The sequence below is a fragment of the Lissotriton vulgaris genome, chromosome 1_1, assembly GCF_964263255.1.
Source record: "Lissotriton vulgaris chromosome 1_1, aLisVul1.2, whole genome shotgun sequence".
Classification (NCBI taxonomy): domain Eukaryota; kingdom Metazoa; phylum Chordata; class Amphibia; order Caudata; family Salamandridae; genus Lissotriton; species Lissotriton vulgaris.
Genome location: NC_141685.1, coordinates 1,882,888,256 through 1,882,901,787, shown reverse-complemented (window position 1 = coordinate 1,882,901,787; position 13,532 = coordinate 1,882,888,256). Strand labels below are relative to the sequence as shown.

At 48.7% G+C, this 13,532-nt stretch overlaps 1 protein-coding gene across 1 annotated transcript in view; it reads left to right on the top strand.

The window, feature by feature from the left end:
- Positions 1 to 13,532, top strand: part of ANKRD26 (ankyrin repeat domain 26) — a 969,942-nt gene that overhangs the window by 159,771 nt on the left and 796,639 nt on the right. The window contains exon 4 of the mRNA XM_086919420.1: positions 7,639 to 7,745. Coding sequence (XP_086775546.1) covers positions 7,639 to 7,745 — 107 coding nt within the window. The remainder of the gene's footprint in view (positions 1 to 7,638; positions 7,746 to 13,532) is intronic.

Sequence of the window (13,532 nt, the reverse complement as noted above, 5' to 3'; positions counted from 1 at the left end):
CACAGGACTAATCTATACTACTATTATAAAGGAAGAACTTTGAACCTTTGAGGCGGGTAAACTCGGGAACGACAGCGCCAATCTACACACCCGATACATCGTTGTAATCGTCAGGGTGTGCAGATGGACATAGGCTATATAAAGTTAAAAAATATATTTAAAAAATTTAGCAAAAAAAAAAAGTAGTCCCGCGGAAGAAGCGCCGGCCGCGACCTGCGTGCTGACCCAGGAGCGCGGGGAGGAGCGGCGTACATGGCGCAGAAGGAGCGGCGGACAAGCGGGAAGGAGTGGTGACGAGCGGCAGACAGGCGGGGAGGAGCGGCGGACAGGCGGGGAGGAGCGGCGGACAGGCGGGGAGGAGCGGTGACGAGCGGCGAGGAGCGGTGAACTGAGGAGCGTGGTGAACTGAGGAGCGTGGTGAACTGAGGAGCGTGGAGGAGGAGTGGCAGCTGAGGTAAGGCTCCGGGGGACCCACGGACAATGTCGGGGCAGGCAGGTGTTGGGGCAGGCGGGTGTCGGGGCAGGCGGGTGTCTGGGCAGGCGGGTGTCGGGGCAGGCGGGGGCCCTGAACACTAATGGCGGGGGACGGGGTGTGCGGGGGCCGGGGCGGGCGGGGGTCCTGAACACTCATTTTGGGACGGGCTGCTATGTCGGAGCGGGCGGGGGTCGGGGAAGCCTGATTGCTCCCGGACAAGGTTGGGGCGGGCTGCTAGTAAATCTATATTTTTAGTTCTAGCACTGCAGAAAATAATCTATAACATACAGAAGAGAGGCAAAGGTTACAACAGCATTGGGTAGGTACACAGAGAGATAGAAGATACAGTTATTTAAGTGGTAGAAGGGCATAAGTGATAATTGTGTATTCCTTTACAGCTGAATGTAAGCCAGTAGCATAAGAAGAAAAGAAAAGGCGACGTCTGAAGCTGAAGAAAGAATCATACGCAGTCTCTTCTCTTTCCAATCACCTTTCCCCCTTGGGCCTCGTTGGCATTCAGACTATAAGGATCTGGAGGCTTGGGTGGGGCATTGGGAACTTGCGGCATTCGGCTCCTGTGCATTAGAAAGAAGAGCATCAACTCCCTGACAGTGGCATCACGAAATATGGCAGCGGCGTTAGTGTCAGGATCTATGTCTTGAAGAAAGCGAAGAGCATACACAAATTATATGACGTATCACGAGTGGGCACAAAGCCCGATTGATCTGGGAGCACCAATGCTGTCATAAGGGGACTAATCCGATTAGCAACTAATTTGGCCAAAATATTTGCATCCACATTTATTAAGGATAGAGGCCTATATGAGTCACAGTAAGCTGCCGGCTTTCCTGGCTTAGGTATGGATATAATTCATGCCTCGCGCATGGAGGGGGGAAGTATGCCCGTCTCCCGAGCCTCTTCAAATACATGTCTTAGTATTGAAATAAGTAGGTGATGAAAGGTTTTATAGAATTCGGCCGGAAGGCCATCTGACCCCGGCGCCTTCCCCGATTGCAACTGCGTTATGGCCGTTATGATCTCCTCGTCCTCGTGGTGTCTCAAAAGAAACTCCCTCTGCACATCCCCCAACCAAGCAATTGCCGTATCTTCAAAAAAGGTGAAGTCCAGTGTCTGGGTTCTATGTGTCTTAAAGAGACCCTTATAAAATTTACGAAAGATCTCCAGAATTTTAGCCGATTCACTGTGCGTTTAACAGTTATCATCCTCAATCTCTAGCACTATATTCGAAAACTGTGAGGGACGAATCAGCGCCGCTAACGCCTTCCCAGGCCTATCCCCCTCCCCATACTGGCGCGCTCTATGGTTTTTCCCTCTAAACCTACACTCGCTCTCTGCTGTCTCATGATATTCACTAAGTACACTACACAGTTTAGCTTGCAACGTGTGCTGCAGTTCCGATTCAGTTTCTCTGAGTTCCGTCTCCAGTCGGTGCAAGGTGGACCAGATATCTCTCAGAATACCGCCTCTTTTCGCAATACACAGGCCTCTTAGTGTGACTTTAAAAGCCTCCCACACTCTGGAGTAGCTGTCCACCGAAGACTCGTTCCGAGGAAAAAAGTCTGCGATCTCTTGCTCAAGTTACTGCCTAAAGACCGGGTCCAGTAAGGACAGGGGTTAAAACGCCAGAATTGAAAGGGAGATTCCATATGCGGAGGGGTTATGGCAATCAGCACAGGGGAGTGATCCGAATAGGTCCGGGGGAGGTGTGAGGAGTGTGTCACCCAAGGTATGAGGCCTTTTGTGACCTACTATGCATCAATCAGGATGCCCGAGCCGAGGTATAGCAAGTGCCCTCCCGTTGCGCTGGGTGCATGTTTCGCCAGGCATCAAGCAGTTCGTGGTCCCCAATAACCATCTGAAGGGTGGATTGCGCACAGGAGTAGTGGTGTGGCTGTGGATGTGAGCGGTCTAGTGTAGGGTCAATTGTGAGATTAAAATCCCCACCCCATAGCAAATGTGTGGAGCCAATCTCTAACACTTTGCCCCAGAGTACCCAAAAGAACTCTGGATCATTCGTGTTCGTTCCATAGCATGAGACCAACGTGAATGATTGGCCAGCGATTCTGCCCCAAAGAATAGAATACCGGCCCTGTTTGTCTGTGGCGGAGCCCAGCGGGGTGTAAGGAAGGGACATCGTCACTAAGATGCACGTGCCACAAGCATATTATGAGTAGGATGAGAAGCACGTGTAGTTAGCCAGCCCACAGCAAAAGTGGAGGGGACAGCGGGATTAAAGTGCGTCTCCTGCAGCATCGCGCAGTGTATGTCATGCCGGTCTAAGTAAGATAATATGTATCTGCGCTTGCGGGGTTCCCCTAGTCCTCTGACATTCCAAGTGAGAAAGTGGTATGTGGGTGGTCTTGAACCTTCAGTCATAGCGGAAACCGTGGAAGCATTTTCCTAATAAGTGGTCTGACATAAGTTGGAAGTGACATTTAGGCGGTAGGGTACTGTGTTGCTCTATAGCGTGTGGCTTGTTGCAAGGTCTGTTGCTACTCATTGCCGTAAACAAAACTTTCCATCCCACCTCCCACACCAGCATCCCAAAACTACCGTGGCCCACATTCCCCCCCGCCCCCCCTCACTACCCACAACCAAATGTTCCCAACTGGGGAACATAGTACATTCCATGCAACACCTAGCAAAAAAACATTAACATCCGTATCAAATAAGGGTTCACCTGAGAGGTGGGGTCCAGAGAGCCAAGGCGAGGGTGTACGGGAAGGATATGTACGGTCATTGCGTTTTCAGAGTCGCAGGCAGCCACGTTGTTCTCAGATACCGCCACCTCATTAGTTCAGGGATTTCGTAGATTGGTCCATGTCTTTGCACCCAATCCGGGGGGAGAGGGGCAACCAGGTCATCCTCAGTCTCAGCAGATCCTCAGTTCCTCCGTGGTACCGTCCTGTGTCTCGCAGCCTGAGGTTCACATCCTGGGCATATAAAGGGGAAGACGCCACACTCGCCCTCTATTCCCCCACGCCATAACAATCATCCCTAACATCTGTATCATCCAGATCATCATCGAGGGGCGTGATCTCCATATACTAGTCAGAGCTGGGGGCTTCATTCCACATCTGATGTGCCTCATCCGGTGTCAGGGCGATGTGTCGGCGAGACACGTCCCGCCGCCTCTTTCGGCAAGGTTCTTCGGAAGTCCTGCGCCAGCTGCGGAGTATCAAAGAAATGTTGTTTGCCTTGATATGTTACCTTAAGTCGGGCGGGAAAGAGCATTGTGTATGGAATGTTCAGCTGTTGCAGTTTCTTTTTCACTGGTAGGAACTTCCGCCTCTGCTCCTGAGTGGCCATAGTGAAGTCAGGATACATAGATATGTCCGAACCCTCATGGCGCAGCTGTCCCTGCTCCCTAGATAGATGAAGGGCGGTATCCCGGTCCCGATAATTTAGCAGCCGGGCAATGAGGGGGCGAGGCATTGCTCCAGGTACTGGGCGAGTCGCCAGCGTGCGGTGAGCCCACTCAACCACCAGCACCGGCGAGAAGGCCTCTCTTCCAAAGAGCGTGATGATGAGGTGTTCTACGTACTCTTCCATTTTACCGGTGGCGGTGGATTTCGGTATTCCCAAAATGCGAAGGTTGTTCCTCCGGGAACAAGATTCCAAATCCTCGTTCTTCGCTGCTATCACTCACAACACCCTCTCCATTTCTAGCGTTCGGGAAGTTGTAGTCGAGGTGTCTTCAAGATCCGATATCCGCTGCTCCATCTCCGCTAGTCTTTCCTCGTGCCTATCCACCTTGTGGGAGACCCCATCCAGTCGCGCAGACATGGAGTCCATCTTGGATTCAATGGATGTTAGGCTAGATTGAATAGCCATTAGTAGGTCTTTCAACTCTGCGGTGGATGGTGCCTGAATCTCCACCTGTTCTTCCTCTGGATCCGTCTGGGATCGGGTGCCCTTCCGCGACTCAAAGTTCAGCTTGGGCTGGCGCCCGTCCGGTTTCCCTATGACTGGCAACAGAGCGCTGTGTATTCGACAGGAGTATGTACTCGGCTGCGCAGGATTTAGTGTTCCCCAATGGGCCTGCTCTCATGCTGATGCCTGGACGTGGGCAGGCTCTGTTACTGTAATGTCTCTCAGGATATCGCGGGATCCCGCAGGAATCCACCAGTGCTCCCTATTCCACCCGGGGGAGCTCAACAGCGCCTTTCCCTATACTCTTGTGTGTTCCTCAGACGTGTCAATATGGTCAAAGGTGCCTCCTCCCAGTATACCTGTTTAACAGCAACACAGCAGTTCGTCTGGTCGGCTGTGCCTATTATCAGGATCTAGGCAGTATTACAACTGGCTGCCACACCAGATCATCATATCAGGGGGGTAGACCAATCAACAGTTTCTGCTCAGAGCAATATGGGCCTCCAGGTCTCCCAATGTCTTATCAGGCCTCTCAGCAGACCGGGAGAGCAGGCCGTCGCAATTACCCCCCTCCGCTTCTCCTGCGAGCGGTAGTATGGTGTTACTGGTGTCTGTCTTCCTCCCAGGGGCCGAACGCATCTTCCCGCGGCTCACCTGCCGCCTCCCTGCATCACCGCTCCGCCCCCTTTCTCCCGGGGCGTCCCCTCAGCTCAGCCGGCCGATATTCCGGGCCCGCGCACACCCGCCAGGCCACAGGTTGCCAGGCTGTGCTGCACTGCCTTGCTCTCGCCACCATCGTCCTGCCAGTGACTTCACCAGTCCCGGGGCCCCTAATCTCTCACCTGCCGCAAATGCTCGCCTCCGGGTCCCCGGATCAGGCCTCCAGTGCCCTCTCACATATAGGCGATCCGCCCCAGCGCCTCAGTCGTCCTTCCGTCTGTGGGTCCTTCAGCAGGCAGTAACACCCTGCATCATTCTCACAGTCTGCAACGGGGTCTCTCTCAGTCCTAGGGCCAGCGGGTCCCGCAGAACGGGGGGCAAGCAGCGCACCATCAATTCCCCACACGTCTTCCGGCTCCGCACTTCAGCACAGCCCCGCCTCCATGTTTGCTCCTAGAACGCCGTGGGCCGACAGTGATTTTCTCCGGCAATCCAGCATATATCCGCATTGTGTCCAGCTGAGATTATCGCCGCTGTGTCCCGACTCTCATAAAGGTCAGTTTGATTTATTAAGTAATGCAATGTCCAGGATAAAAGGCAGATATTTTCCCGAACTGCAAGAGCCTCACATAGGTGCGGCCATCTTGCTTGGCGCCCTCTAGCCCAACCCCCCCTCCGCCCCCTCCCCCCACACCGGAGGACTATAAATTGAAGTATTGCACAGGGAACTGTGGGAGCCTTAATTAAATGTGTGTTTTCAAACTGCCTCTGACGAAGGAGAAAAAATCTCTGAAACACGTAAACCCCCTGCTTTCCTGGACCCAGGTCAATGACGAAAACGCCATCGAAATTATGAACACCATCCACTCCGGTTCACCATCCGACCGACCCCTGCCCGCACCACATCTTCAACAAAGCAAGCTCCACCATCGCACCTCATCTCCACAAGATCATCAACAGCTCCTTCGACACCGCCACCTTCCCGGAGAACTGAAAGCACGCCGAGATCAACGCCCTACTCAAGAACCCCAAAGCTGACCCCAGGGACCTCAAGAACTTCCTGACCATCTTCCTCCTCCTGTTCCCGGCGAAAGTCATCGAGAAGATCGTCAACAGGCAACTGACCTCCTTCCTCAAAAAGAACAACATCCTGGACCCATCCTAATCCTGATTCTGCAGCAACCACAGCACCGAAACAGCCCTCATCTCCGCAACCAACGACATCAGGACCAAGATGGACAACGGAGAAACCGCGCCCCTCATCCTCCTGGACCTCTCGGCCACCTTTAACACTGTCTGCTACCACACCTTCCCCACACGCCTGCACAACGCAGGGATCCGCGACAAAGCACTGGACTGGACCACCTCCTTCCTCACCGGCAGAACCCAGAGTGTCTGCCTCCCCCATTCCGCCCTAAAGACACCAAGATCATCTGCGGTGTACACCAAAGATCGTTCCTCAGCCCGACACTCTTCAACATCTACATAGCACCGCTCGCCAACATTGTCAGATCTCATGACCTCAACATCGTCTCATACGCTGACGACACCCGGCTGATCCTCTCCCTCACCAAGGCCCCCACCATCGCCAAATCGAACCTTCACGAAGGAATGAAGGCAATCACCGAATGGATGACGATCAGCCCCCTGCAACTGAACTCCGACAAGACTGAGGTCCTCCTCATCGGATCCACCCCCTCCGCCTGGGACTACTCATGGTGGCCAGCCGCACTGGGAGCTGCACCGACGCCCACTAAACACGCACACAACCTGGGAGTCATCCTGGACTCCGCATTGTCAATGACCGAGCAAGTGAACGCCGTCTCCTCCTCCTGCTTCAACACCCTCTGCATGCTCTACAAGATCTACAGATGGATCCCCATCGGTACCAGAATGACAGTCACACAGGCCCTCGTCAGCAGCAGACTGGACTACGGCAACGCTCTCTACACAGGAACATCAGCCAAATGACTACAACACATACAGAATACCTCTGCACACCTCATCACAGCCCACCTGAAAGACCTACACTGGCTCCCTGTCAACAAGAGGATCACCTTCAAGGTCCTCACCCACACTCGCAAAGCTCTCCACAACACCGGACCAGCGTACCTCAACGAACGACTCACCTTCTACACTCCGAACCGCCAGCTTCGCTCCGCTGACCTCGCCCTCGCCACCGTCCCACGCATCCGTTGAGCGACCGCCGGCGGCAAATCATTCTCCCACCTCGCCAAAAAAACCTGGAACACCCTCCTCATCCACCTACGACAGACCAAGGACTTGCTGGCCTTCAGGAGACTCCTCAAGACCTGGCTGTTCCAGAAGTAGCAGCACCCCCCCCCCCCCAGCATCTTGAGACCCTCACGGGTGAGTTGTGCACTCTGCAAGTGTATTGATTGATTCATCTGTCTCTAATTACATTTACAGTCACACCCTGCAGCAGTGAAGAATGGCAGACTACCTAAGCACATCGATTGTGTTCTTTTATTGTCCTCCAGTAGGATTAATTGATTTCTGTTTTGTTGTGTTAATTTTTCTTGTGTTGTAGTTCATTACTTGATCCAGGTTTTCATTTATTAATCGGAATGTACATTGCTTTTTCACAGGAAGGTTGCACTCCTCTTTCGCTTGCTGTGTCCGAAAACCACCAAGATATGGTAGATTTTCTTCTGAAGCAAGGAGCTGATATAAATGCAAAGGATAAATCGAAAAGGTAAAGTGTGTTCTCTATAATAAAATCTTTGCCGATATTAATTTTTTTAATATCTTTTTATTGGCATTTATATACGTAATACGAATATATCCAACAGAATTACAATATCATCACAAAAGGAGCACCACATTCTATGCATTTGGTTGTTATTCAGCATATGTTGTGGGGATTATACTCGTACACAGAAATGTGCACAGAGACCCAGGACCTCAGTGAATTGTGGTGTACCAAAAAACTCACATCAGTACCTAACCGACTAGTATCAGTGTCTCATTAGCTCTTCGTCCTATAGCAAAGTTACCAATGATTAGACAATCCAGAACATGCGACTTAGGTTATGCTCAGGAATGGTGGGAATCAAGAACACTCTTTCGTTTGTTATTCTCATACCAGTCCACAACGTGAGTAAATAGAGAAACAGAAAAGTTTAAAATGTTTATTTTAACGACGTGCTCTAAGATGCAATATTTTTGCTAACATAAGCAGGCATATGATTAAAAAAAATACGATCAGCATTGTTACAATTCCATAAAACACAAAAGAAGAAATCATATTATAATGATAGTGGAAACAGGACCTATAGTGCCTCGTGCACCACCCTTCCTTTGTAGGAACTAGTTTTATAAAATAATAGTAGAAGGTCTGTTAGGCTTGAATGGGGACCCAATACCTCCAAGATCAGTAGAGATGAATCACATCAGGATCTGCAAAAGCTCTCTCTCTCTGGAAACTGATTTTATCCAAGTGTGTTAACCATACATGCAGTACAATAATAAAGGCGCTAGAATTTCAGTTAGCTGCAGCTGCGTGCATGTTTTGTCTAGAGCGTGGGCCGATCAGCCTGAATAACAGCTAACCTTGTTATGATAACCTTGGAGGCTTCAGCACTCACTGTGCAGACTAAGGTCGCGATGTAAGTCTAGGCTTGTGAAAAACAATCGATTCTCATGTGAAAAAATTCACGCAGCCTAACTTACAATAACAGTTACCTGCAGTGTCGTGCAAAAGCAGCAAAAAGCTAAAATGGCGTTTAAACTTCTAATACGCCTATGCTAACATAGCAATGTGCGAAAGCAGGGCCCTGTTTTCACTACACCCTCCCTTGATCGGAACACGCACAAAAGGGGGGCAATATTGGAATGCAGAGTTCAAGTTCACGTGAGATAGAACCAAGTTCAAAATTTGCCAAACTGGAAAATTGGGAGTAAAATCCCGAATTAATAGTCAAAAAAATGTGTAAATCTAAGCAGGGGCACCATAGTGTCCAAAACAAAGCATGTGAAGTGGGAAAAAAGTGAATAAAAAATCACGAGCACAGTATTTTCTTCGAGGTCAGATCAATACCACTTCAATCCAACAGCATATAAGCACAGTATGTTGCAACTGCCTCCAATAGGAAGTCATTGTTCTCATCATAAAACATTTCAGCCATCCAATTCAGTAATGAAAAGGAACATACGTGTTCTTCAATAGCCAGAGCCTCTAGCACTATCAGGGGACAGATCGGGTATTCTTCAATATATCTGCGTGCCAGGAAATCATGTTCTGCCGCACAAACATTCCAGTCCCCCAGGACTTCATGCATCGCTGCAAAGGCCTTAATCCCGATGCCAGAACATTACAACTCATGAGCAACTAAGGGGCTCATCAGCTGGTCAAAATCCGGATTAGGAGACACTGTATTACAAAGACACAAATCCAGAGCCCATTCTAAACAGCAATCCAGGCAATGGAAGACAGGCTGCACGCATGTAAAGTAGGAAAACTGGAAAGACAATCCACACGCCACACTCAGGGTAGCCAGAGGTAGCGTTCCATAGTATTCAAGCATCCGGTTGCGAAGTACAAGCAGCCGGGGCAGGTTGTCGTTTGACACAGATTGTGCAGCCATTTTTGAGCAAGCAAATTAACAGCAGTACACCACAGCCAAGGTGAGAATTAATGCAGAAGAGGCTGGGAAAAAATAGAGGGAAAAAATGCCGGTAACACACCAAATATAGTTTGGAATGAAGTCACAAGGCCAGAACTTACTACTTTAAAAAAGTGGCACCAAGCCTGTGGCCGACGAGGCATTGAATATAGTGTGAATCAACGCACCGAAATGCAGGGGGAGATCAGTATTCAAAAGAGCATGCACCTCGGTGCGAGTGTTTGCCATGTGAAGGACGAATGTTTCACTTGAAGAAGTATGGGCGACTTCTTTTTGAGACAATAGAGCCCTTATTTGACTCATCTTGTTGAAATCTGCTTTCAAGGTCAGAATGGAAGGCCAGATGGATACATCGAGCTTCCCATGCGGAGGAGGGAATAGCAAATTTTTACAGCAAACTACACGTTGGCAGTCAGTCACAATGTACGGAATCCCTGCCAGCAGACCACAGCAATCTTCAGTATTTAAAAGCAAATAACTACTGTTTGCTAGCAACGTGAAAGTCAGTGTTATTTCCGGAGCGGGTGTACCCTTTAAAATGCAGGCCAAATTTGGCACGCTCTAATTGCAAGAGCCGTGCAATTGTATATTCTTGCAAACTAGTGAGTGATCAGGTGTGGAAGTGCACTCTTCACCATTCAAATAAACTTCTTTATCCTCCCTCCTGCACCTATAGGTAAATGGCAGAAACAATACTTCATGGAGATAGGCACTACCCAATGGTTCATAACGGCCTATGGCCTTGTGTTTCATGCATGAACTGAACTTGAATAGTCGAAAAGGTAAAGTTATTAACCCATGAATTAACCAAACTGCCAAATTTGATGCGGCTACAGACAAAGGTAAAGGTTCCAACTTTTCAATATGCAAAAGTGAATATGCAGCATCCTTCTTCTCCATAAATTGTTGCTTTTCAGTCAAATTAAACGGTAAAAATAGAGAGGACGTGTTCATGTAGTCCCATGGAACTTTACCAGCTTTTAAAGTTTCAAAGTCCAGGCAAACTGCATAATGGAACTTAATTGATTTTGACCATGGTACAATACAGACACTTCATCGTGCACAGTATCAACAGATGAAACAATATTATCTAATGTGTAAATTCGAGAAGAAAGTGTATTAATGCTATTATGTACAACTGCAAGCACTTTTTCTAAATTGGCTTGATCAATAGCCCATAACCTAGAAGCAGCTTTAATTTGAGACGGTTTCCAAACTTCATTGTAAATAGCAAATATCCATCTTTTGGACCTGCCTGCTGCAGGACCTTTCACAAAGTCATTCAAATTAACATTGTCAGTCAATTTAGAAAAAATGGAGCTTAACTGATGCTAAAGTGGAACATTTGAGCCAGTTCTGACATAGCTTGCCCACTGAGTAGGTAGTGACAGAATGGTCGCTTTCAAAACTGGGATCCACCCAGAAAACGATGTTGGCATGAATCTGAACATTTTTACCATAACCAACCTTTGGGATGCAAGCTGGAAATGTTAAATGAAGAATTTAGTATCATGGACTGTAATTCATTAAGGGACCTATCAATGTGATTGTACCATGTAAGGTATTCTCCCAAATCAGGAAGAGAAGGAGCATTTAACTTTTTAGAGGTTGCCAATCCAAAGCAAGTGGTTTGTGAAATAGTAGAATTCCACAACCGCATATGGTTCGGGATGAGACTTGCACGATGCAAAGCCTCAGTGCCTTGCACTTGCCAGCTTTTAGAACCCCAAATAGATTTAAGATCAATGATATCTTTCCACAGCTTATAGCCCCCTATTGCCAACTGGTCGATAAAGCACTTCGAATATAGTAATTTAGTGTGGGTTAGTCTAACTTTGGAAGAGGACTTAGCAGTCATCTTAAAATAAAATGTGTTAGGAATGGATTGATTCAAATCAGTAAAATAAGTGAACTTTTTCAAAAGAGTTTTCGAGCTGCCTTCAACAGGAGCTGGACAATGTTCTCATTGTGTATAATTAACCACATTTCTAAACGTGTTCGATTTATACAGAAAATTGATTGCCATAATGTTGGTAGCAAAATAAGTCTGCATAATTGGCTGAGTCTAAATATAAATCTTCAGCATCAAAAGCAGCATAATATTTCAAATCAGAAAACGCCTCTACGGCTTGGACATCCCAATCATCAGAGCGTATATTTTGATTCACAATATCCCCCATTGAAACACGATGTACATTTGGAACATTAATGACCTCTGTAGGGCAGTGGATTTGGAATGTCCTCTCATCCCACACAATCCCATCTAAGACAGGCCAAGCAGTGATATTCACAAAAGTCTGGTCCCTCTTCATTATGTATGATGAGGAGTGGGGTGCCAAAGTTCCATCAATTAGTCAATCAATCAAGAATTTGTAGAGCGCACTACTTACCCGTGAGGGTCTCAAGGCGCTGGGGGAAAGGGGGGCGCTACTGGTCGAACAGCCAGGTCTTGAGTAGCTTCCTGAAGGTCAGCTGGTCTTGGGTCTGTCGTAGGCTCAGTGGGAGGGTGTTGCAGGTCTTGGCGTCGAGGTGGTAGAAGGATCTGCCACCGGTGGTTGTTCTTCAGATGTGAGGGATGGTGGCGAGGGCAAGGTCGGCGGAGCAGAGCTGGCGATTGGGGATGTAGAAGAAGAGTCGTCTGTTGAGGTAGGCTGGGCCGGTCTTGTGGAGTGCCTTGTGTGCGTGGATGAAGAGCTTGAAGGAAATCCTCTTGTTGACTGGGAGCCAGTGCAAGTTTGCAGGTGGGGGTTGGTGTGGCATGTGGCGTAGTACGTCGAGGATCAGGCGTGCAAAGGCGTTTTGAATGTGTTGCAGTCGTTTGATGAGCTTGGCCAGGGCTCCCGCATAGAGGGCGTTTCCATAGTTGAGTCTGCTACTGACGAGGGCCTGGGTGACTAATCGTCTTGTATATGTCAGGATCCCCCTATAGATCATGCGGAGCTTGCGGAGGGTGTTGAAGCAGGCGGAGGAGGCTGCGTTGACTTGCTTGGTCGTGGAGAGTGTTGAATCGAGGATGGCTCCCAGGTTGCGTGCATGGTCAGTTGGTGTCGGGGCTGCTCCCACTGCGTGAGTGAGTCTAATTGTAGATCGTCCTTTAACATAATGTCCATTCACAAAACCAAAAAAATACACCACAAATCCAATTGACATTAACAAAAAAAATTAAAAAGCACCAGCCAAATGTATGTCCAAGGGGGTATTAAAAAATGTTTTTTAAACCAAACAGCAAAAATTGAAACTTGTGATGGAGGCTTCGGTGTAGTAGAGTCCATGTCAAATGAAAAGCGTGACCGGATAACTGCACATGATTGCAAATCGAGCCTCGACAAATCTGTGGGGTAAGTGTACTCAGTATCATTAAGGGGATCACCAGCCGGTGAATTAAATAAAGGATTAATAACTATGCATCTCAATGGCAACGTCAGGCCAGTTCATAGTTGCCAGAACCAAAACAGAATTTCTCAGCATTGCTGGAAAAGAGTCAGCAGGTGTCATACTAAGAAGAATTGGCCACTCCTTGTAGGTTGACATTATCAATGGAGATGTACCTGTTTTCCTCGCGACCAGGAAGTGGAGGTAAAATGACTGTTCTTGTACCCTGCACGCCAAGCACAGGAACTGGTGCACGGTATGAGGGGCCGAACTCCTTCTTGTTCTTCACCTTCTCATGGACCAGGTCACCAACTCTGGGTAGCCAGCCAACTACCGAAATCTGAAGCACAGCATCAGTTGCGGAGGTGTTCCTTTGCAAGACTGTCACAAATCTTTTGTAGGTTCTGTAACACAGCAGAATGGTCATCTACGTCACAGGGTGCAGCAGATGCCGCCATGGCTTAACCCTCAAGGTCCGGAATAAA